This window comes from Perissodus microlepis, chromosome 20 (genome assembly GCF_051167445.1).
Source record: "Perissodus microlepis isolate ML-2025 ecotype Zambia chromosome 20, ASM5116744v1, whole genome shotgun sequence".
Taxonomy (NCBI): Eukaryota; Metazoa; Chordata; class Actinopteri; order Cichliformes; family Cichlidae; genus Perissodus; species Perissodus microlepis.
In genome coordinates, this window is record NC_140480.1 from 16453556 (window position 1) to 16480064 (window position 26509).

Sequence of the window (26509 nt, forward strand, 5' to 3'; positions counted from 1 at the left end):
TCAGACCTTCCTTCCACAAACTTAAACTAAACTAACCTAAAAAGAACAAGCCAAATGTGTTTTTTAAGCAATCAAAACTTGTGCTGTGGCACCTTTTTTAATTCTATGACTTATTTTTATCAGTATTCTCTCTCCCCAAGCATTCGCAGCAGATGGCCGCCCCTCGCTGAGCCTGGTTCTGCAAGAGGTTTCTTCCTGTTAAAGGGGAGTTTTTCCTCCTCACTTTTGCCAAAGTGCTTGGTCACAGGGGGTCATATGATTGTTGGCTTTTTCTCTGTATGTATTATTGTACGATCTACCTTACAATATAAAGCGCCTTGAGGCAACTGTTGTTGTGATTTGACACTATATAAAGAAAATTTAATTGAATTAAAACTAGTGGTGCTACTGTTTCCAAACCTTAGTTGATGTGTGTTATTGTAGAGTTTTTACCTCACAGTATAAAGATGATGTGACTGTTAATGTGATTTGGCACTAAATAAATAACATTTAACTGACCAACATTGAATCTCTCTCACACACACACAAAATACTTGAGACATAAAATAATCAGCTGTTCAGCTTTTGTAATTAGAAGAAAAATGACATGAATCAGTCCATAAAAAGATCATTATAAAAGAAAGAAAAAAAAACAGTACCAAAAGAAAAAAAAGACAATATAAATTTATAAAGTTGTCAAAGCTTGAGAACTGATTAAAGAGCACAACAAGCAGGATTGCATATATACATTTACATGACAACCACACTCCTCAACATCAGCAGAGTACATAACAACAATGCTATCAGAGAAAAGACACAGACAGGAGGAGAGTTTGTTTGTGTAGAAAGGGCAGCATTCTTGTTATTCATTGCAAAATTAATGCAAAAATAAAGATATGAGTGCTGACATATTATAAATAAATAATGAATTTAATGTCAGTGAATAAAAATTAAATACAAGAGTTTTTATGCAAAGCTGCTTTGGCACATTTACAGACAGTATTGTGATCATTAGATTCAAATCAGGGACATTTTAAAAAATATTGCATGTTGTGCTAATTGAGCATCACCCTCAACATCCCAGTGTTCAACTTACTCTGTAAAAGGCTCTGTCACACCAGCATTTAAAACAGCCAAATGTGGGAGTAAAGAGTCTCCACAGAGCAAGGGTGGTTCTAGTTCCTCATCCAGTGAATTTCTACATCTACATAAAGGTACAGTGTGCAAAATATCACCACTAGATGTCAGTAGATTGCAGGAAATTGTAATCAAACTGCTGATCAGATGGAAAGTGTGATTTTCAAGACATTTGAGCCTAACATTAGCGAGCATAAGGTTAGCTTATAACCAGCTGCTATTGTTTAGCTGACTTGTTTTTACTTGATAAGTAATTTAAAGAATTTAAAAAAAAATAGCATTGTGTATATTTATTTCAGTGTTTATTTAAGAATTAAATATTCTTTTTTTAATTGAATAACTTAAAAAATTATGGTGCCAAAGTCACTTCAATCAGGTAAATCTGCAGAACTTTTGTAATGGAACATTTGGCTTTGAGTTTAGATGCTTTGATTTCTAAATGTCTACATGGTATTAGAAGTCAGTATTGTAAGAATAGTTTGATCCACAAACTATATATTAACGATTAATGTAGTTTACTGGTCAAAAAAGTACATCCAATGTGGATGTATCTGCATTATTTTTAATTACCACCAGGGGGTAACTCATGTGGTTGCAAAAATAAGACTAGAACTCTGTAGGGAAAAGAGTTCTTTTGTGCCTTGATCTTGATATGATCACAATAATGACTTTTATGACTTTTATGCTTTAAACATTAATTTAACTTAAATTTAACTTTAACTTTTAATTATTAGCAGGGATGGGCATTTACATCAAAAATAGAACTTCATATTTACTGGTCTCCTTTTAACGATTCGTTGACAACTGCCAACCCCAATCTTCTTTCACATGATTGTGCATAGTTGTAGTAGACTTGCACCATGCTAACTTTACCTTGTGTTTGCCCTGGTCCACATTGATGTTTTAGAACATTTTGACAGATTTTCTAAGTAGTGATGGGATTTCCAGCTCTTTTCGGCTCCGAACCGCGCCTAGCATCCTGGAGCACTTCTGTTGTGTTTTGTACGTGTTTTGGAGTTTTTACGTGTTTTGGAGTTTGTACATGCTTTGTCTCTAGGTGCCACCGTAAATTTATTTATTTATTCACTCCACATAAAATGTAACAAATAAATCATATAATACAAAAAACAACTATTCATATTTCAACTTTTAACTATTTAAATTTTCAGCTTTTTCCTTTTAAACAAATTTAAAGTGAAACAACACAAAACACTGCAAACCACAACACAATTAAATACAAATTAAAATATGAAAACAAAAAGAAGATGCACATTCTCTGTCATATGGGCCTGCATGAATAAACTTTCTGAATCCTTTATCATCTGCATCTGAAAATAGTTGTGGATGATTACTATACCTTTCTAATGTGACGTTGTTGTCTCTTTCTCTCTCTCCCCCTCCTGCTCTGTTCCTGTGCGAGTGTAACTACCGCCCCTCCCCCCTCTTCCCAGCACAAAGCACAAGGCTCCCGTGCGGAGTGAAGTGGGAAAAAAGTGCCAGAGAGAGGGTGAGAGAAAGAAAAAAAAAACTTATGGCTCGTGATAAGGATCAAATGATCCGGCTCTAAGAGCCGTTTCGTTCGCGACCGACACATCACTATTTCTAATCCACTAACGCAACCTTCTGGTTGTAGAGGTGCATTGCAAATTGAATGGTAAATGGACTGATTCTTATATTGCGCTTTTCTACTCTCCCAGAGGACTCAACGAGCTTTATACAACATGCTATGTTTTTAAGTGCTTTCTAGCTAACATTTAGCTCCACATTCATACAATTTAGGATTTAGCATCTTGCCTAAGGATATTTGACATGCAGACTGGGGCAGCCGGGGAGTGAACCACCAACCCTCCAGTCAGTAGATGACTTGCTCTACCTCCTGAGCTACAGTGACCCCACGTGCTGGTAAAAACAAAGGATTTTAATAACTAATAAGTGCTTTTGATTTAGGTTTCTAGCTTTCATGTTTTACAGGGATGATCAATTGTGCTTTTTGTGCCTAGACAAGTCAACAGGTTTTTGTGAAAAAGGTCTGTTGGTCATGGCACAAATTCTTGTGGCAAAGTTCATCATGTCTGAATAGGTTACAGATTTTAAATGCTGCCGTTAACACACATTTTCATTTGTTTTAAATGGGCAGCCAAGCAATTTCCATGGGCAAGAAGCATTAAAGAAAATATTAATTAATTGGCAAACAGAGCAATAATCTCTATACAGAACTCTCTATTTCATCTGAAATACATCATAGTTTTGTCTTTCTTGTTTTATTTCAAACTAATCTTTATTATAAGACCATAAGTGGTGCAACTCTTCTTTATGCATGTCCAAGTAACTATATAGATATGCATGTGCTTTTCTAATGGAAAATACATTTGTGCTGCTATACTGGTGTGGTTATATTAATATATATAATATCCTGATAGTATACTGCACCTTCAGCTTTTTAGACAATTTATTGTGTTTTGAAATAAATCTGAACATTTAAGTGGCATTAATCATCAGGTTACCCTCATTAACCTACACAGACATAATGTTGTTTTAGAATTTACCACCAGTAATTAGAATATATCACTTAAAAAGGGCATTTGGGTTGTTGCTATGGCCCTTCAAATTGTGATTATCTTGTTTCCTTTATTTGCTCTTAAGTTGTAGCTAAGAGTAAATAAACTGCCTCCAGTCTGCCTGCAGTAAACTGATTTTGCCTGACAGATTTTAGAAAGAGAGAAAAAGAGCTCTGCGTCAGTGTATGTAACTCTCTGGTGACAAGGGCATAAAACAATTTTAGCACTCTGAACGTGAATGTGACCACAGTAGCCTTAATTTCCGTGAATAGAAACAAGTTTAAAACAACCAAAACTCAAACTGAGAAAGTAAACAGAAAGTACCCTGGACAGCAAGGTGACTATAATCACTGTAAGTGAGGATGGAGGATGATCAAGCATCTCTGAGGACACGCCCACTGAAGCAGCATTTTATTACTCTACTGTTTATTGTGTAGCTAATGGAGTGAAGGGAAAAAAATCAAGCATAGAGTAATTTCAGCAAAGTCATGAAGCTAAGGTTAGTTACTGACATGGCAGACCACAATGCTGGAATCCCTTCAGGACAAGACCTGTGGATAACTGTGGTGATAGCATTGCACAGATCTTTCTATCTGCTGTGACATATCTTAAAATGATTTACCAATAACTGTCCAAATCCAAGTATCCAAAACCAGAAGAGATTTACCTAAGAAGACTGGAGGCTGTATTTAATCTTTAAGAAGTTCATTAAAGTACAGAATTAAGGTTCTAAATAGTCTTACATTTCAAAACATCAAAAATGTGTTGTGCATTTGTTAATGTGGGATACTGAGTGAAGATTGATGAGAAAAATAAGGCAATATTTCCCTTTTGAATGTCTAAAAAGTGAGTGTAGGTATGAGCCTTTTACGACTTTTGGCTTTAAATGACTCAAGCAATATGAAGTTAATTTGGTTTTATTAATACTGGCTGTGGGATCTCGTAGAGTATAACATGCCATTGCTTTGTCTGTAGGAAAAAAAAACAAAATATGTAATTTAGTTCCAGTAATGTGGAAAATAACAGACCGGTATAAATGCTTTTTTTTTGTTCACACTGTAAACGCTTTGTATACCACAAAGGTCTGAGGTGTTTCATTGGTTCTTGAGGATTATTGAATTATGAAACACAAATGTCATGAACCCCACACTGTAAGGAGTCAATTGAACTGATTATAGAGATCTGTAGAATTTTAGTACATAAAAAAACTACATAAAAACCTGTGTGGCTTGGCCCTGCTACGAAACACTCACACCCACGCGTTCATAGCAGGGTTTTCTGTCAAGATAGCAGCATGTTAGACGTCATCACGTGCCATTGTAAGTCATGATGTTTTTTGTGTGTGCATGAAGGCATTCTGGGGGTGTTTGTCACATACACATACACAAGATGATCCCTGCCATCATAGCCTGGCATGCAGGTTGACAATAACGCCGTCCTCAGGGAGATCTTTGACAGGAAGGTCGCTCAAGTGTTCCATGCTATGGTCGGTGTTCTCGCAGCTGCTTTGTGGTGACTCTGGGGGAGGCTGGTACAGGATACTGGCTACCAGGAAAAAGATGGTCCCCAAAACCTGAAACAGAGGAGGAATAAAGATGTGAAAGAGATCAAAATATGACAAATTTCCACAACTAATTCAAAGTTACTGACATACAGTCTGCCACTGGAATGTCAAAAAATTAGCTATAGCATAGTAAAGCGATATCATTTTAATTGAAGACGTTTAACAAAATATTACACTAATCACTAAAGAATTGTCTGCTATGCCTCCTCTGTGCCAATAAAATGAGTGGACAAAGCAAAAAATTAAGAATATTAATTAAACTAAAAAACAAACAAAAACAAAACTGAGAACACTGAAATGCTAATGTTGGTATAGTCAGAGGTTTATATACACTCATGGCTATGAATGTCAAGGAAAATTTGGCCTTTTAATGATTTCTTTAAACTGTTCTTTTTCTTTATTTAAGAGGATGATTCTGCAGCATACATATTTAAAGACTTTAAAAAACAGGAATTGGGTGGAATACATATACATAGATTCACTTAAATCACTCAGTAAGTGTTGCTTACAATGTATTTGAACTTGTCAAGGCCAATACCTATTAATATCCTGTTAGTGATTTTGATTGATTGAAAAATAGAAACTGTTATGAATAGTATTGCATGCAAAGTATGTTTGTTTTAAACTTAGCTACTTGGTTATCTTGGAAAATATTTAGTAACCCTATCTGGTTTTATATTTCATTAAAAAAAAAAAACACTATAAAAACATAAACGGTTAAAAGACATTTGGGAGTGAAAAAAATCCGTCAAACAACCTGTTAGCCTATGAATCATTAATACCTTATAGAGGATTCCAGCTACTAGTGTGTACTGGCTCATGGCTGAATTGTGATAAAGGTAGCAGGATCCCTGCTCGCCACACTTATCCTGCCACATTAAGCAGGATAGGTCAATCACTGAGCCAAAGGCTATGGGTCCTGGAATACCACCTGCGAGAAGAAAAAAGAGACAAAATGGCAGAACATAAAGCATTTTGATTTTGCATGGGCATCTGTGTAAAAGTTAATCTAAATAAAGAATGCACTTGGCCTACCAAGTGTGCGCACTACAATCCACTGGATACCAAGTCCGAAGGATCTCTGACTGTCAGGTACACACCTATGGAGGGCAGGGTTAGCCAGACATATTAGAATCAGAAACAGAATACTTTATTAATCGCTAAGGAAATTATGTGGTTAGAGTTGCTTAGAGACAATAATAACAATAGCACGCTGAACTAAACAAATAATACAATAATTTATTAATTATCAATTTTATTTATAGTGTCTCAAGGTGCTTAAATGTATTATTAAAAATGTATTGTTTATTTTATTCACTGATTCTAATTATACTAGAACTTTGTTAAAGATAGACAGTTTAAGAAATACTTTGAAGCTTAGAGCTCAAATGAATGACATTAATAAATGAAACAGAGTGTGATACATATTTAGTACATTCAGAGGTTTAAGTGTGGCCACCTACCTGAGTGTGGCAGTGAGTGCTGGGATGCTACAAAGGAAGGTGAAGCTGATAATGATGAAAAGCAAGGAGAGGAAGGCTGGCATGTGATGGCAGGAGCTGCCACACTTCCCTGCCAGAGCGAAGCCTTCCTCACCCCGTGACACATTACCCACCACACAGCTACATCCAGAGTACACCTAGAGGCGAAAACATAAGCCAGATATAAATGTATAATGTATAACTGCTGAAACACACTTCAGTCTCTACATACAGTGGGCTATATAGTTATTGAACACGTTGCCAGTTTTCTAAGTTAATTTCTAAACATAATATTGACATGAAATTCTCCCCAAATGTTGATAACAACCCAACCAAATTACACATGCAAGAAATCAAACCATATAGATGTCCATAAATTAATATATGTGTGTAATAATAAGAATGGACACAGTCCATGAACATGCTTACTACTATGTATTTAATACTTCATACATAAGCCTTTGTAGGTGATGATGGCTTTAAGACACACCCTGTATGGAGAAACTGGTCACATGCATTGCTCAGGTGTGATTTTGTAATTTTCGTTAACTTTATCTGTATTGTTATTTTAAGGTTGGAACTGACTCTTAAAGAGCACATTGTGACATTTTTTCCCTTTGTGTGTCCCCTCTATGTTGTCTTGCAGGTCCCTGGTAGGAACTGGACAATCTTTGCTTCTATCAACACCCGACCCGTCTTCTCTTTCTTTTTGGGATATCTTCTGATGTATTACTTTAGGTAAACAAAACCTTATATTTACTCTATCATTCAAACACCTATCTGACTGCTGATAGCACACAAACCAAGGTTAGGTAAAGTATAATGTTAAGGTTCTTTTTGTAGGCAGGTGGATATTGGTTAGGCTTAGGCACCAAAGTTACTTTGACTAGTTCAGAGAAAGATTGTGGTTTGAGTAAAAATATAACAAGTTGGAACCCTTTTAACTGTTGCATCACAGGAACACTAAAGAGCATCTTGGGCACATCTCTGGGACACCAGTGGATTTGACTAGACAGCAGAGAATTTTTATCATAAAAATAAGAATAATCATTTATAAATATATTATGAAGTATATAAAATCTTGTATCTACCCATGTAATCAGTATGCAGTTATTCTCTTTTAAGTCTCTTCCAAGATATGATATAATCCTAAACATTGTACATAATTTCATATTTGCAATATTTTTTTTTGCATCTCTGTCAATAAAATGCACTTTTTGCACTGCAAAATTCAGCTTTTATTCTAAAATGTATCAATGAAAGTGAGCCACAGATGATTGTGCATTTTTCTGCTCCTGAGTTTGAAATAATTGTAAAATAACTCAATATTTCAAAACAGTCAGATTGCATCATTTCTGCAAAAGAAAAGATTTTAGCTTATCAGACACATATGTGTATCACAAAGCCATCCCCTGTAAAAGCTCAGACTTTCTGCTATTTCCCAATCTGTCTAAAAAATATGGTGTAATTTCCCCTGTGAGCAAAGTGTGAGCGATACCTGTTTGCCCGTTGAGAGTTGGGTGTGGTTAATGGAGGTGCAGCCAGCATGGCAAGGGGAGTAATACATCACACCGTCTGCCCCACACACTGGGTTGTAGAGCTCTCTGACACAACTACAGCCTGCATTACAGCCTACATCTAAGGAAGAGCTGCAGTTAGGAGGGAGAGAAAGAAGGACAGAAATGAGAGGAAACAAATGAGGGGAGAGCGGAATAGAACTGATGAGGATACATCACTAGAGCTCAGTATTAGAATGAACCACTGATTACTGTTCCAGTAATTGATGCTCACAATAAACAAAGCAAGTTAAATTACAAAGTTTTTCCTTACACTGAGCCAAAAGAGCAAGCCACAAAGTCTAAACGTTGTCTAAACTCTTTGTTTCAGATTGTTGTTCTACTTTTTGTTCTATGTAAGAGGATAAATGTCATATAAACAGCTCTGTCTGCAAGCACAGAAGACTTCCAATCTGCTGATCAAACATTCTGTCAAGGCCAGTGAGAAGAAAGCTCGCTTACAGGAGCAATGTGCCCATTGATAAATGGGTGTGTGGAGATTAAGTAAAAAGAAACTGTTAACTACAACTAGTGTTTCTGCATGTACTGAAGCCGCACACATGCTCAGGGTACATTAGTCTTGGTCTTGTGTCCATCTGCAGAGTACAATACATCCTAAGTGGTAAAGCACAAATCCCCAATCTAATTAACCCTATAAGTTCAGAGTCATCATTGGAGTTAACCTGAACCTAAGAACACTTTGCAATCAGAAAATGTAATTTTACTTTTGATTAAACTGTTCTCCTAAGTCTTGGCAATCAAGGGACAAAGAAGATAATCATTCTAATGTATCTGCCTGACATCCCTCTCATTCAGATCAGTGATTATAATGGTTGGACTTGGATTTTTTTAAAAGGCCTATCAGAATGTCTGTGGACAATATCCCAATGCTTTGCAAAGGTATCTTACTGTCCTGGAACTAAAGCAATACTTATATTCACTGGGTGAGTAGGCAGCAAGTGCAAAATAATCTAAACATCTAAAATAATCTCTGATATGGCTGGATGGTATGGCACTGAGAAACATTGTGGTAAAAGATATCCAAATGCAATTCAATTTTATTTATATAGTTGCAAATCATAGCAACAGTTGCCTCAAGGAAGGTGAATCCCTGCAAAAAAAGAGAGGAAACCCCATCAGACGACGCCCTGAGAGCAAGCACTCCATTAAGCAGGAAGGGAAAATCTCCCTTTTAACAGGAAGAAACCTCCAGCAGAAACAGGCTCAAGGAGGGGCAACCATCTGCCATGACTGGTTAGGGGTGGGAGGAGGAAGTTTTATGGATTTATCGTAACATTAAATATTATATTAAATGCTTTTGTTAATATTTATTAAGTCAATATTTAATAAAAGCAGGAATACTATATAATAGCCTTTTATTTTAAGGTAGCAATTTTTGTTTCCTTCTTAAATCTAAAGGGTAGCTGGCTTATTCCACTGCACTGCAGCTCAACACAAACAAAGTCCCTGTTTACATTTACACTGATATAAAACTTTTCTGTTCATTTGAAGCTATAACATGACAGTGAACACAATTTACCACAGTGCACCAATACTTCAAAGTGACTTAAAGTCCAAAGTCATTTCTGGCCAGATATAATTAATTTGGTATGGGCTGGCTTGTGTTCACATGGCAGCAGTAAAGAGGAACCACGAGGGAGGAACTTCAGAGAAAACATTACCTAGCACAGAGATTGTGAGATGAATGTAAAACTTACCTGGTCAGATCTGACAGACAGGTACATTAACCTCTTGTAGAATAAAACTAACAACAGTCAGAACCAATTTAACTTAAAGAAATCATAACTAAAATAACGAGTTCTATACACAGCTTACCTGTTTCTGAGGTACAGTTTACTTGGGCTGTCATACACATTTTTGTACAGGTCCAGTTGCTGTTTAGTCTTCAGACCAGACTGGTAAGGCACTGTGACACCAGCCATGGGCACGTTGGGGCAGTGGATGACAAAGATGAAGATCGCGAGCAGACTGACCATAGCACACATCATGCAGAAGCGGATGATACCTCGACACCGCAGGTTCAACTTCTTTACAATGTAGCCACCCAAGAAGGTGCCCCCACCTCCTGCTGGTACCACCATATATCCTGAGAGAAAAAGAATAAAAGCATAACGGATCAATGTTGTTGATATATGAAAGAGTCCCATCTGTCCAACAGAGGAGCAAGACCTCCAGACTTAAAGAGGCATAAAATGATCCCAAACCATGAACCATGTAATATTTATGTCATCTGTAGTTTTGGGGGGGTATCAGGGAGAAATGTGATCATGTTGTGCTGCTCGTTGTGGAGGAAGACTGATTGATGATAAGCATTCACCGCCCGGGATTAGTAAAGAGGAAGTGAGGGCAGCTATGAAGAGGATGAGGAGTGGAAAGGCAGTTTATACAGATGACATACCTGTGGAGGTAGGCAGATATGAAGGAGAGAAAGCAGTGGACTTTTTAATTAGATTGTTTAACGCAATCCTGGAGAGTGACAGGATTCCAGAAAAGTGAAGAAGAAGTGTGCGAGTACCAGTTTTCAGGAACAATCTGCAGTAATGCTGATGATGATCAATGAATAGCAGTAAGCAGCAGTAAACAGATTAATTTAAATGTCTGGGGTCAACCAACCAAAGCAACAAGCAGTGGAAAAGAGAAGTGAAAAGGAAAGTGCAAGCAGCGTGGAGTAGGTGGAGATGAGTATCAGGGTGGATTTGTGACTGAAGGATAGCAGCAATAGTGAAACGGTGGCACTGACAAAAGGGTGTGCAGACTGTGATCAGCTGACCTGTGCTGCAATTTCCATAGTCAGGGGTCTACGTGGATTTAGTCAACTGAATTCAACTAGATATAAAGAGATGTTTCACTAGCTTTGTGGCCGATTTCCAGATATTACAAAAAGGGAGAAATGGTAAGTGAATCAAATCAGCATCATCACCTTAAACAGAAATTGATGTCTTCTAACCTTGATGTCAGCCAGCGACAACACCCTAGATCAGGGGTGTCGAACTCCAGGCCTCGAGGGCCAGTGTCCTGCAGGTTTTAGATCTCACCCTGGGTCAACACACCTGAATCACATGATTAGTTCATTACCAGGCTTCTGGAGAACTTCAACACATGTTGAAGAAGTAATTTAGCCATTTAAATCAGCTGTGTTGGATCAAGGACACATCTAAAACCTGCAGGACACCGGCCCTCGAGGCCTGGAGTTCGACACCTGTGCCCTAGATGCAACCAGTCCACCACAGTGCATCACTGTAAACTTTGGCAGTAATTAGTTTGTCTGGTATTTTCATGCACCTTTGAATAACACAAAATCATATACATCAATTTGGCTTGTACGACCTTTCAGAATTGTTTTTTTTCTACCTGGGAGATACAACAACTATACAGTTAGCTCCAAGACACATTATGTGACAAACTACACAAAAACTACTGATGTGTTTGGTGACATTTGTTAGGCTGTTTGGATGCTGGAACGCCCTTCTGGATCATTCTGACCTACTTTAAACCCTGACAATACAGTTGACTTGAATGTTGGAAAGCTCCCAATACTGACACAGGTTTACTAGGTAATTAATAACTAGTTGGCTAACTTTTGACCTGTGAATCATACACATCACACATCACATTGTGCAGTAATTTAAAAGTAGAATGAAAAATATGCAGCTTTTATATTCAGATATGAGTTTGCCAAGAAAGATACTCAAAGTAATTACAAATGGCTTATTAAATTATGAGATTAACTCTAGAAGTAATAGCTGACCTTGGATACTAAATTCAGTATTTTACTTTGTGAGAAACTTGCAGCTATAGTTTCAGCAGAGGTGCTAATGTTAGCTAACATTTCCCAAAGGTAAGATTGGATTTGATCGCCAAAACCAAACGATCCCTCCATGATTTACATATTCTACAGCAGGTGACAGTAGTTTTCCCTTTATAGTCAAATTGCTCTTTAGCCTAGCATATTACATTCAGTAAAACAGTATTGTTCCTTGTTTCTCTTTAACATTGTTACTAGCAAAAACTACTATCTGACCTATATGATATTTTGGATTTTTTTGTATTTATTTTGTATTCATGTAGAGGTTGTGCTGCATTTGTTGACCTTCTAGACTATGATTATGTAGTATCTTCTCTTACTAGCAGTTTATGTATGGCACTGACAAAAGGGTCAGTGCCAACAGCATAAGAGGCACTAAGGGAAGGGTCTATGATTGAACAAAAGCACCTAAACCTTCAAATTTTCACAAAAAATAGATCCTCTCTTTTAGATCAGTGTTATTTCACAAGCTGTTGTGAAGATCTCATTTTCTAAGGTTCAATAAATAAAGTAATACAATGAGTTAAATGCATAGCGAAAGTTGCCCATGTGATGGGCCTCTTTACTTTTCACTCACCAAACCATGTGGCAGCCTCTGATGCACTGAGACTGAACTGTGATTCCAAGAACTTTGGACCAAAAGTGGACATGCCAGCAATGAGGGTGGCCTCAGTAGCCCCAGCCAAACACAGGAACAGGAAGGTGGGGTTTTTTAGGAGAAGCAGCACAGATCTGGAAATACACAGTAAGAGAGAGAGTGTGAGAGTCAGGGGGCATCGATGTGTGCAGCCACTGTGACTGAACAAATCTGAGCTTCCTTTTTCATTAATGCACCCTGCTCTAATCTCAAGATGTTCTTAATATAGAGCAGATACACACTGCTGTAAATCCAAAGACATATAATCAAGTTACATAACGTATCATGTGACTCTCTGTAATCTCTGAGTAATAGATGCGATCACAGTAAGCTCATAGTATATATGGTTGTGAAATGGAAAGGAGCAATACTGTCACTCATTTGTGCTGTTCTGCATTCATAGCTGCCTGTCGTTGCTTTAGGATGACAGTAAACTTATTAACATCAAGGTTTTCTGTGACATTTTAGAGGTGAATTTGCATGGTGAACTAATCCTTGCATAAGCCACACTGATAAACCTGAGCTACATAATGCCAATGAGAAACAGCAGTAAAACCAGTACCAATGGTAAGAGAGCCCACATGTGGTTCGCGATGTCTGTCTCCCAGAACAGCAACATGGGGCTTAGGTTGAAAGCACTGCAGGCTTCATTAAAAGTAATAATTGCTACATGTAACGAACTAAAAACTAAAACTAATTAATCTGTATTCTCTAAAGAAAACAATATGTTTCTGATTTATCTAACGCATGGTTCTTTTTTTAAGCCAACTAGCCACTTTTCATGTAAAGAAACAAGGAGATGCAAACAATAGTTTGCATTGGAAAAAAGTGGAGGCTCTTTGCAGCAACAAAACAGATTTTACATTAATCCTTTTAACAGTCTAGTTATTAGTTTTTAGCCATTTAGAACCACCATTCCCAAATGGGATTTGTTTGTTTATCAGAATGATTAAGCTAGAGGTTATGGATGCATTTGCAATATTCTTTTTTCTGTACCAGAGGTCGCTTAGAAATTATTAATCTTAGTGCTGATCAGTACATTCCTAAGTGAAAGTATTCCTAAGTGTTTTGAAAAATTAGACACTGTCACAAACTAATCAAGATACAGATATCCTTCGGGATCCTGCTGCTTAATCACAGCACTGTGAGGACAGAGGTTTTAGCCTTGGTAGAGGTTTGTAATAGTGAACAGTTATTTATTTAAGTGGTTAGTATATTTGGGCATCATCAGTGTAAAAGTGGGAAGCTGTAATACAGAAGTGGACCCAGAGCTAAAGCATGTCACAGGTCAGTGAGGCAGTGTTGGAAGAATAGTTACCAATGGTGATGGAAACGTACCAGCTCAGGGTAGTACTAAAAATACCAATACATTACTCCAGATGATGAGGCAAGTGAGATCTTGTGGTTAAATGCATCAAATGCAGCAGTGAGATCCAGTAATATGCATACAGCAGATTCACCAGCATGAAAAATGGCAATGGCAATTATTCATACAGCATTTTTCATTACACATAAACTCAATGTGCTCAACATAAAAGATAAAAAACACAAAACGATGAAGCAAACTGTACAAAGTAATAAAATGCAATTTAAAATAGAAACTAGACGAGGTCGTGAAAGCATTTATTTCTTGAAGCTCTCTACCTTGGCATGTCTTTAACTGATTTGCCAAACTGAGGGTCTGAGGCAGTGGTGTGGCTTCCATCCTTAAGCTGGTGGGCCTCAGACACACGCATGGTCACATACTCCTGAGAGCCTGCAGGAAGACACAGAAAAGTAAGAGTGAGGCTGTTTCGAAAATATATGGTATTTTACATACCAGAGTACCACCTAATGTATTAGTCAGTGTTTTTTTAATGCCCTCTCTGTTATAAAGAAGACTGGCCATGGCCTTTGCTGGCACCTGGTAGTTGCCGTGGGTAGCCCAGGATGGGAAATGCCACCAGCAGAGCGGCTGCTCCTCCTGCTAAAAAGCCAATCCACCAAGCCCCGACCCAGTGAGGGTTCTCTGGCGTCATCTCAGGCCTGGAACATCACGCACATATGATTAAATACATTTTTAGAATCAGAATCAGAATATTGTATTGATCCCTGATAAATTATGTGCTCACAGTTGCTCCAAGACAGTAAGAATAGTACCTGACTAAACTAAATTAAATAATACAATATATTACAAAGTTACAAAATATAACAAAATAGCTCTAATATATACAAACAGCTAAAATATAAATTTCCCAGTATATAACACTAATTAAATATATATGGTTGAAACTGAGGTGCCTCTCTTATCAAACTGTAAAACGTTTCTTATTTTCTCTGTAGAGGAACTGCAATAAAGGTGTGCAACTGCTGCAGTGCGCACTTGTGCATTAGCTGGGGGAGTTGTACGAGAGATATGCACAGGCAGGAATGAACCACTTGACCTTTAAAGAGGCAGATCTCTAAAGCATCTTCTAATTGTATTGTTCTATTGTGTATATTTTTATTCTACATTCTCCCATTGTCTATTTCATATCACAATATTTGACTCTATTCCACATTCTGCATGTCAGCTTTTGTTTATTCCCAGTTTAGTAATCTCTAATTGGTTTTAGTACATTGCATTCTAGTCAGTGGTTTTGTAAATCATTTTTTTTGGCCATTTTAGCCTACATTTATGTATTGGAAATGACAGTAAGGTAACTAGGTGAGAGGATAAGGGGCACTCTCCCTAGTCTTGCCCTGCAGACTAGAACCCAGGCCCTTGCAGGCCTTACCTATGTGAGGTAAGCCATAGCAGTGCCCCGACTAAGTTCTATTCTATTATACTGATCTCATTTCTTTTTGAGTCAGTTATCCTTGTCCATGGTACCAACCAAAGCAGACTCACGTTAGATGGATCTCAGTGTACATATTGAGGAAGTAACCTCCCAGCAGGTAACCGGCTGCTGGACCCACAATGGCTGCTGTGTAGAAGATCCCTAAGGGGGGGAGACCATAGACACAGAGCAAGGGTGTGTCAGTACAATGACTCCAGCGTCTACCTCCTGTTTCCTACTTACCTCTTCCTGTCCTACAGGTTAAAAGGGCCATTGTTCTTTATATGGGCTCTGCATCTAGAAAATTTCCTGTTGTGTTTGTGTGTTTTCATAAAAGCAATGTGCTCTGCTGTTATTTGAAATAGAATGATAGCTAAATGCTGAAAAGGGGTCATGACAGGAGCCTAGAGGGTCAAATTTACAAGACTGGCAGTAGATGGCATCAGACAATGACAGTGCTCAATATGTACATTTGAGGCACATTAGCTGCTTTTACCAAACAAGCCCTTTTATCTATATCCAGTTCCTTCCTAATAGAGATTATACTGGATGGTTGCTGGTAATAAAATTATTCTGTGGAAGAGGGACAGAGAGTGATAAAAGAAGGTAGACAGCTGGTGAAAGAAGTCGTGCTATAACAGTCAGAGTATATGTCTGTTCATGCACCTGCATTAGCATGTGATGCTCAAACAAAAGTCTACATTTACATTGAGCTAAACAACAGATATATTTGAGCCTGCACCTGCAAAAGAATTATTGCTAAAAGACACAGCTGGGATTGTGTTCAGTGTCTGCTGTTTGCATATGCATTCTCACTATTCTATGTAATCAAAGCTCTGTCAAAATAATTCATTTTCAAAGAGAGTTATCACTGTCCAGCTGACAAAATGAGCTGAGCAGCACATGAATCAGCACAACTATGGCCTAAAACCTTGTATCATTTAAAAAATGCGGGAATTTAACAAAGATTCATCAGTTTAACAAAGATGATGGAAGATCAACATAGAGCTGCACAACTGATGGAACATATATCATTGTGATTTGATGTTTAATCAGTTGATTCATTTATGAACAAAAACTAAACAACAACCAATCAGTTAATAAGCTAATAAATTATTCGAATAATTAATAATAATTTTTCAGAGAGAGTAGTGGTTTGAATTTTTATAAATTCTCAAATTTTGATGGTTTCATATATCTATTAAATAATCAATTTATTATCACAATTTCGGTCCCATATTTCTAAAATGACCAAGTCTCTCTAGAAAAACATCTTGGCACTCATCTTGGCATGAACTTGCATGTTTTTTTTCCCCCACAGATAGGAATAAGCACCTGTCAAAATGAATAAGCTGGCCACTGAAATATAAAATGTAGGTATGGTACATTTTAGTTTCTGGTAAGCCACTACTGCTACTACTACTTTACTATTGTAATTAATAGTTATCCCCACTACCTAACAGTTGAAGCTATTATTTATCTGATGACTGACTTTCTGGGGTAATCCCAGGAATGCTGCATCTCTACTATTTTTTCAGGGACTATAATGTCAAATGCTTGGCATGAGATGAGAGAGACGACAACAGTATGATTTTTTACATTTTTTGGCATAAATTATCATCAATCATAAATAAATGAACAGGGTTATAGTAAATAATCAACTGCAAACAAAACAGATAAAGAAGAACAGTCTGCTTGCTGCCATTTCTGGTGACTGTTACTAGTAAGACTCACCTATATAAACTGGTGCATAGTTGGAGTTGACATTCTCATCCAGGTATGTGACCCCTAATGTGTAGAGAGGCGTAGCGCCCATACCATGCAAAAACTGGCCAAGCATGAACACAAAGCGATAGCCGGACAGTCCTCCTGCCTCTTTGTTCTGGCACGGGCTGGTACGGTTAGCAGAGCACATTCCTGTTTGCTCGGGTAAACTGACCTGGTAGGGAGGTGTAGTAAAGTGAGGCAAGGCAAAGATCAGAGAACCCAGTGCCATGATAAGTACTCCCCATCCCAGCCAACGGGGCTTGTGACCTGTACCACCGAAGTAACTGACAAAGGCCAGGCAGACGCATGCAGCAATGTCATAGGAACTGGCGATGAGGCCAGCCTGGTAGCTGCGCAGATCAAAGCGTCGCTCGATTGAGGTGATCACTGTGTTGATGAAGCCATTGATTATCATCCCCTGGAGGAAAGAGGCCACACAAAGGAAGAACAACACCCACCGAGGAGTGTTGAAAACTTGGATGCTTTTGGGGGTCAGAGCTCCCCAGCCACACAACTGATCTGTGTTAGTAGAGATTAACTTTAGCCCAATCTTTGCATTAGGTCTTGTTTCCCCCCCATATATTGGCCCAGGGAGTGCCGACGCCCCGGTGAAAATGAGTGGCTCATTAGTAATGGGACTGTCAGGGTTTCTGAGACCAGAGCCTATGGGGCTGCCTGTCTGGGAATCCACAGGACTAGGGGTGTCCAAAGAGGGGCCCCTGCTGAGAGGACAATCCTGCAGGTCCAGGAGCTCCTGTTTGGAGCTAAAAGAGGCGTCGGCATTTAGCAAGACGGGCATCGCCCCTCTGAGGGGCACTGTGAGGATCCTGTGAAGTGGATTCTATGAACTGAGGCAATAAATCAATTACCTCAATAAAAAAAAGGAAATTTGAAGTAATAAAGGGTCAAGAAGATATTGTGGTAAGAACTCTGCCAGGTTCTTCTTGGAAATTATCTATTCTTGCTTTGTAGTTTGCACCTCATGTGTCCACGGCTCTTCGTGTGCTCCTTTTTATTTGCACAAGGTTGCATATGGTGTAAAGATGGCTTTGTTACTGTGATGAGTAATAGCATCCTGAGGAGAGAAAAGAAAAATTAGATAGATTAAATAAAGAAACAACCAACTTTTGTAAAGATTTAATGCATAAAGAAGTTATCATTAGAATTTATGTACAGGCCACAGACACTGTGACCTAGACTGATGCTTCATATTTTACCAAATGTATAAAAACACATACATACATATCTCTACATGGGCATTAAATGATTCCTGGCATTACCACCGCATTGTTTAAAGAACAGTTTTGCCTTTTAACATCATGCTGGTACAAAAACTGCTCTAACTGTGAGTCGATTGAAGCATTATTATCAAGCATTGCACCCAATCTCAGAGTCTTACACATACAGGGAACCCATAAAACCTCAAAGTGCACACTGCTAATGAACCATAAGCATTGTTACTTTGCTCTAGTAATCACAAATAGAGCTTTCATAATCACCATCATGAAAATACTGTGCAGGTCTATTTGTTGCATAACAACAACACAACAACACAAGTGTGTATTTGATCCATTATTGCAATCTGAAAGCTCATTTTAACTGATGTAATGTATTTATTTATATTACTTTCTTTCATTGTGAAGTACAATGTGGAACACTAGAAACTCAATGTCCACTTGTCACAACACAAAACAAGCAGCCTTACTGACCTTCAGGGGGTCATATTTGACAGTGACAGTGATAGAGCTTAATTGGATGCATAAACAAAACAGAAGAGATTTACTGATAAATAAGAAAAGGCGCAGCACAATAAAACAGTTTGGTCGACATATTAAATACATGCAGTACAAGCAAAGTTCTTGTTAGTTTTCCCACTCAAAGCTTGGACTCCAAGATTTACCCATCATACGTTTTGGAGTGGCAACTTAGAAACATCTGAACAGTGAGTTTAACTGAATGCAGGAATAGCTTCTGAGCATGATCTGATGATGCTAACCTCTGAATGTTGGTTTAGTAGCACATCAACAAGTTTACTCCACCTTTCTGAGTTGTCATTATTGTGTCACTTTTATGTATCATCAGACTTAACAAGTGAAAGATGAAAAGCCATTTTGTTCAAGTTGTGAAAAGATTTATAGAAAGAGAACTCTTTAAATCTAAATTTGATTGAACAATAAAAACACACTCAATATCCTTGCCAACTCCTCAGATGATGACTGGTAAAACCAAAAGCCTCCTTGTTATGTAGTGACTGTACTTACCACTGTACCAGCGCTATGGAAAAGGAAAACGTGTGTTTCCCTGATGTCAACCAAGAATGAAGAATTGTGTTGCAATGTTCAAAAACACCTTGTTCATAAACTTCTACATACAGTTATGTAACTGTGCTAAAAATGTAAAAGAGAGCACTTCCCTCTATGCCAATACTGTAAAAATCTCTAAAATACTTGCTAAAAATCTTTAAAAAAAAAAAACCAAAACATTTCTATTGCCAACACCTTTTAATCACCTTTTAATCTTTAAAATATTTACAACGTATCACACACAAAGCAGTTAAAATATAAAATAAATTAAATTATAAATAGAATCAGTTTACCCTCCTACCTCTATTCCTTCATATAACAGCCAACAGGACTGCTAACAGTTGTTAATCTGGGAAAATGAAAACATTTGACAGAGATGGAATAAGAGCGGCAAATAAAGATGAACAGTTACAGAGAGGTATATCCATGCTAGGTCCTAAGCCCATTTCTCAAAGCCTCTTATAACTGATGGACTACATCAGCAAATTCCCACACAACAACCCCCGCCCCAAATGATTGGAGTCCTGCAGGCAGCCTGCAGGGAGGAAAGGAGGGAAGTGTCACCAGCCCACATAGTCCACCTTTGAATTACTGCTCACCAATGAGCAGCAAAATTGTGAGCAAGGAGAAATATAGAAACAGTCATTTCAAATGTGGCTATAAATAATATTTGAATGTTGGTTAACAAGTTTTTGTGTTTTTTATATAGTTTTTCTTTATTTTAACAAGTGCACAAAGCTATTATTCACTTTATGTCTATGTAGGTTCTCAGTCATCCAGGTCATGGTAATCTAAGGAGCTTCCAAAGAAAAGTGACTGGACTTGTTTATGTTTCTTGAAGACAGTTCACCTTTCATCCGAGCTTCTTCAGTTCTAAGACTGAATGGTGGAGAGACACAGGTTTTTAAGACCTATTGGAGCTTAAAAACGAATGCCTTATCTGAATCTGAGGCAGAGGTGCTGTGCTGCCTCTGCTGCTACCAGGCAATTTGTCTTATTTCAGCCACGAAACATTCTGATAAACTCCCCATCACAGAATGGTTTACAGTTTTGTTTTGTTTTTTAATTCTATCACAATACAACTTAGTTGATTATATTTTTAAACCAACTGCTATTTTTTTTAACTTGCAAATTAAATCACTTTGATCACTTAAAATGTACTGGAGCCAATGTTTATGAGAGATGTGAATTTGCTAGTCCTGGAAAATGTTAGTTCATATTAAAAAATAAAAAAGTCTGATGCAAAACGTACAGCTTTTAACAAAACGTGGACTTCTATGTATTTATTTACTGAAGTCAGAGGTAAAGCTATGCGCTTAGTTTGCGGAGAAACAGGTTGACGTGTTTAAGGATTGCAATTTGAATTGCTATTACAAGATCAAACACACTGAGAAATCAAAAAACTTGACTAATGCAGAGTATAAATGGATATCTGAACCTTTGTTAGCAAAATTTCAAATGCAAAAAGGACTTTTGATCAGTCTGAATGCTGAATGAACAGCACTATGACAAGGAGTAGTATGTCCATGCAGTTAGTGCATGCTTGAAAAGGCTTGGACTGAAATGGGCTAAAATGACCGGAGCTAAAAATTAACCACGTTGTTGATGTTGTAAATAAAATAGTTAACTTAAGTAGGGCAAAAGCACTGAATAACAAAGGGTTTGGTGCACATCGAGGATTATGAGACTGAACATACTGATGTAGGAAACAGGTCGCTTGGCCTGGGCAAACGGCTAAAAAGAGTATGGGGCCTCATATGCATACCATATAGCATATATGGATGCTAGCATCGGGCCAAACATCTTAACCTTTGGTAAAATGGTAAATGGACTGATTCTTATATAGCACTTTTCTACTCTCCCGGAACACTCAAAGTACTTTATACAAAAAAAGCGCACACAAGCATTTTCGTCTATGCTTTTCAGTGCTTCCTAGCTAACATTCACACACATTCATTCTCTGATGGATGGATGGATCAGAGAGCAACTCGGGCTTAGTATCTTGCCCAAGGATACTTGTCATGCAGACTGGGGGAGCCAGGGATTAAACCACTAACCTTCCGATCAGTAGATGACCTGCTCTACCCCCTGAGCTACAGCCAATATCTTTGAGATCTGGTATTTTCATTTCTGATACCACAGGTTACAATAGCCTGCTCAAATTCAGTGAGCCTTTTAAAATGTCCCTTCTCTAACAAATGTTTGTAAAGGCAGACATTGTTGATTTATTTTTTATAACACGTGTGGTAGCTGGACTGAAAATACCTGAATTCAACAACTGAGATCTATTGTGTGATATTGTTATTGATATTGATAAAGACAGAAAATAAGAAAAATGTATCCTCTTTAGGAGAGCACTGTCGAATTTCAGACAAAAACAAGTATACATGCACCAAGACATATATAGGCAGCACTATGGTTTAGAACATGTACATAAAATCCATAAATACTGTATAAATACTGTATTTATGTGTAGAAAGTAAAATACTGTTTCATTTTTGATTTAACAAATGACCACAACTTTTTTTATCACTAAAACTCAAATGCCTAAAACCTGTCCACTGCAGCTCATTACTCTGCATTAACATGCCTTAATGCAGAACATGAAAGGCCCCTGGCAAGCAAATCTGTTTGCTCAACAACACAAAATGAATGGGACCAACCACACTGCTGCGAGCTGTTGCCTGTTCAGCTGATCGCCCATGAAAAGAACAAGTAATAAGGTTTTGGAGGGAAGCCAGAGTGTAAAACCTTATTATGCCCAAATGAAACTCGGGCTTATTTCCCCATTGAGGTGGGGCTGAATTCCTCATAAGCAGAAGAATTTGAGTTTTTAGACTGTGAGTTTTAACTTTGATGTCTAAATTATCATCAGTGTTGAACTGTGCTATCAGAATGCTGTGATGCTGTGTTTAAGTTTTTTGTTGCTAATTGTGTGTGTGTTTAGGCTTAGGGTTTAGATTGGGGATGTCACCAATTATGACTTAATTCCTCAGGATCAATATGCACCAGATTGCCAATATCTCTGTAAGACAGGGGTATGAACTTGCATGTGTTTATTTAGACTGCACATTTTTTTTTCATTTATTTATTTATTTACATTTGTTTTTTTTTCCAGATTTTGAAAATGCTATAAAAATGGTGGCCATGCATTAATCTAACTTGGGGAGGGCAATTCATTTTCCCAAAGGGGCCACATGAGGAACTAGGACTATTGAGGAGGGCTGCACCAATAAGCGTATAAACAGATAAAATTAATATTGAGCAAAACTGAGTTCAGCTTGTGGCCACTTAGGAAAATTAATTGCCCAGCCCTGATCTAATTCAAACCTTACACCTAACCCAACGCGTTATTCCCACGATCCAATGGTTGTTAAGAGGTTAAAAGCTATCAGGAGAGGCAAGGAGGTGGGCCACTATCAGGTGATGATGAGACGACCAGAGGTGGGAGTGTTTTGAAAGTTGAACCAGGCCACACTGTTAACAATGCACTTACAGTGAGGTCACACTTTCCTGTCTCACTGTTTGTTTGTCTGAAGCCAGAAATGGAATAGTTCTCAATGGATATTTTTTTTTCTCATGTAATTTCGATCCAATTCTCTATCACGCCTTTTCATTTCTGTTTTCAAAGCAAGATCAGAGTGGGGAGCTGCAATATTAATAACCAACAAGCTCTGCCTTACCTAATGGGTCCTTTATCTTCACAGTAGAAACGTATTTATTTTGGAATGGGAAGACTTTCCTCCTCTGTGATACACAAAGGCTTTTGAAGTATCAAGAGGAAGTCTCTCATGTGGTTATTATAACAGACTTAGATGAAGCCTAAACTGTCAATCTCACACGGAAACACCACCGGTGTTTGTATGCACTGTTGTAATATCTCACTACAAAAGAAACAATAGAAACTTTAGCAGGTCGTTGGTCTGGTAAAACTGGAAGCAGAGAACAAACTGTGAGACTCACTGTGTCAGCTTTGAGAATAAGTAACCCTGTTTGAACCCACTGACGATGTAATTCCAGGAACTGTTCTTTGAATCTTAAAGTGGAAAAGCATTGAGCTACAGCAAATTGAGCTACAGCAGCACTGTGCGTTTGGCCTTGTTGAACTTTTGCATGTCAGGCTAATGTTACATACATCTTTTGTGGGCGATAACAACCCAAGAATTATTGGTTTTGTTCTTCTATACATAGCAGAGACAAATAGTCAGCTTGAAATTCAATCAAGTCTGAACTTTAAACTTGAAATTGTGAGTCCTTTTGCAATTTTTTAGTTTTTTGGTTGTTGTTGTTTTTTGTTTTGTTTTTTTTTTAAGAAAAACAGAGGCATTGGAAGCTCTTGTTTTTTGCTTATTGCTTCTTTGATGTGAACAAGACATAAAGTGATGCAACCATGAATGGCAACTTCAAGGTTTGAAAACATGAGGTAAAATTTTAAAAATTATTTTTAAGCCTTTTCCAGCTTAGCCAATCTCCTATCTTGCAGGGCCGTTGCTCTTGCACTCAACACCTTCAATGCACCAGTTGAAGGTGTTGTAACCAGTGTCAGAGTGTGATGATGATGATGATATATGCCCCCTGACCTATGGTCCTGACTCCCCCTTGCTGTAGTGTTTCTGTTGTACCTCATATACTACTGGCGGATAGAAGTGGCTGATATTGAGAAATCCTACCAATGACTGCACAAAGTTACAGAGGTACTGATCATGGCAGGACAGGAACAAGCTCTAAGCACAAGATCAGTAGAGGCTGGGGTCTATCACACCAGGCAAGACCCCAGGTGTAGGATGTGCAAAGAAGCTCCTGAGACAATCCAGCACATAACAGCAGCCCAGGGCATACATGGAACACCATAACCAAGTGGCTTTCAAAATATACAGGAACATCTGTGCTAGGTATAACCTGGAAAGCTGAGGTCAAAATCAGATACACCTGCTAGGGTGGTGGAGCTAACAAAGCTAAGATCCCATGGACTTTCAGATACAGATAACTAACTGGTGATAGTAGTGGTGGACAAGCAAAGGTGATAGCAACATAAAGAAGAAGGAACACGAGAAGCTGGACAGTTATTAAGGGCTGAGAGAGTAACTCAAGGCTGGGAGTTGTTCTGAAAGTGATATATATAAATAAATTGCTTGCTTGCTATTAACGCAAAACATTTGCAGCGTGAAGTGACTGCATCTAAGTCACTGAAAATCATCTTACATTCATTAATTGAGACCAGGTCCTTTAACTTCAGTTGACTCTGCAGCTGATTTCAGGAGGAGGAAGCAAGTTTCTTATACTTATCTGACACGTGTAAGTCAGTAAGATGGACATAAACCAAGAATAGCCTTAAAAATGAGAATATAACAGTAGTTATGTCTCAAACGTAACAAAGCAGAACACCCAACCTGATCATACAATATACCGTAGTGAGTAAGAGCTTTAAAATTTGTAATAAATCTCAGTGCTTCATGATAGACAGAATCCAGCATACATGTGTAAGCAGATTAATCACATAACCACAATTAAGCAAGTGGAAACAAAAACTCATTTTCTTTCTTCAAAGGTAAGACAGGACTTTATTCTAAAGTAAGCATCCAGTTTCAATTTAAAGTTTTTCACCAGTTGCTAAATGTGAGACATTAATTCTAATTTGTGAGTACGAGTTTTATCGTTGACTGTTCTACAAGGGCTTTGGCAATCAGGCAACAGAGAAAGTAGTCTTTGTAACTGAAAAGCATCAAAAGCTGTTTACAGGTCATGTATGTCTTTGGTTATTGTTGTATCTATTCAGTTGATATGTTAATCATTTCCTTGTACAATATTCAGTACTTACCAGCAAGGGATATCAACCTCTTCACGGCAGATATACTGGTTTGGTACAGGCAGAATAGTAGAGGTGCACAAGTGTAACTGAGAACAGCGAAACTTACTGCATGCCATTCATGTGATTCTGGGGCACTGCTATTGGACATGCTGGCTCATTGTCACTGCCACTCAGTTACATGAGTTACATGTTAACACTGATAAAGGCACACTCCACATATTTTTTTCTGCAAATATATATAAACTGAATGATTTGAAACTTATATCATGAAAAGAGTAATTCTGATTACATTCAAACTGACATATTGAATATAGTGCTCCCCCGCATTCATGAGTTCTTATATTTTTGGGATATTTATCACACTAACATGTTTAAAATTGTCAAACTAATTTTGTTATTATTTAGTTAAAGTTAAAAGTTTTGGTTAAAGTTTATTTATTTATTAGATATATTAGATATTAGAAAGATAACATATAAAGTCTAGCTTTTAAATTATGATTTCACTTATTAGGTGAAAAAAAAAATTATCAGACCCTGCCTGGCCTTAGCCCAGCCTTGGTGGAAAATCCCATTTGCTCCAGATCTCTGACCTCAGGTAAATGCTATTGCTGTCACTTCTTGGTAAGGGAAGGTTTGTTATAAAACTTTGGGCTGAAAGTTTTTTGACCGCTGTGTGTTGGTGTTTTCAAAGCAGACACTACTACCAAAACTGAAGGTACTCATAAGCACACTCTAGACAATACTCCTTTTTGACTCTAATTGAAAAGATAAACTTCATGTTTTACTTAGTATGAGCATCTAAGACCTCATTGAGAGGTTACTGAGGCCGCAGAAAAAGGAAACCACGGTCCATTTTCTCATTTTCTATAACTGAAAATACAATTTTTGGTCTTAATATTTCCATTGAAAATGAAACAGACTGCAGAGTCTATCAATTTAACTGAGATGTCTGCAATGAATGCATGTAGAAATTAGTGCATATATTAATAGCCCAGCAAACTCCTTTCTTTTAGTCAGTAAGTGGTACAATATTTGCTCATTTTACAGTAGGCAGGGTGATCTACCTCTGGAATCCCACTGTCACTGTGGGGAAT

At 37.8% G+C, this 26509-nt stretch overlaps 1 protein-coding gene across 4 annotated transcripts in view; it reads right to left on the reverse strand.

Moving 5' to 3' along the window:
* Positions 1-549: 549 nt before the first annotated feature.
* Positions 550-26509, reverse strand: part of slco4a1 (solute carrier organic anion transporter family, member 4A1) — a 31710-nt gene continuing 5750 nt past the window's right edge. For 2 of the 4 annotated variants that reach the window (XM_084916908.1, XM_084916910.1), the window contains exons 2-12: positions 17271-18378; positions 15608-15698; positions 14642-14763; positions 14383-14494; positions 12679-12833; positions 10112-10382; positions 8218-8368; positions 6702-6877; positions 6274-6338; positions 6021-6169; positions 550-5247 (exon numbers count right to left, since the gene is read on the reverse strand). In XM_084916908.1, the coding sequence (XP_084773034.1) occupies positions 5077-5247; positions 6021-6169; positions 6274-6338; positions 6702-6877; positions 8218-8368; positions 10112-10382; positions 12679-12833; positions 14383-14494; positions 14642-14763; positions 15608-15698; positions 17271-18102 (2295 nt within the window). In that variant the 5' untranslated portion in view covers positions 18103-18378 and the 3' untranslated portion in view covers positions 550-5076. Of the gene's footprint in view, positions 5248-6020; positions 6170-6273; positions 6339-6701; positions 6878-8217; positions 8369-10111; positions 10383-12678; positions 12834-14382; positions 14495-14641; positions 14764-15607; positions 15699-17270; positions 18379-19907; positions 26507-26509 lie in introns of those variants that run through there. The other 2 variants (XM_084916909.1, XM_084916907.1) reach the window with 2 other exon arrangements.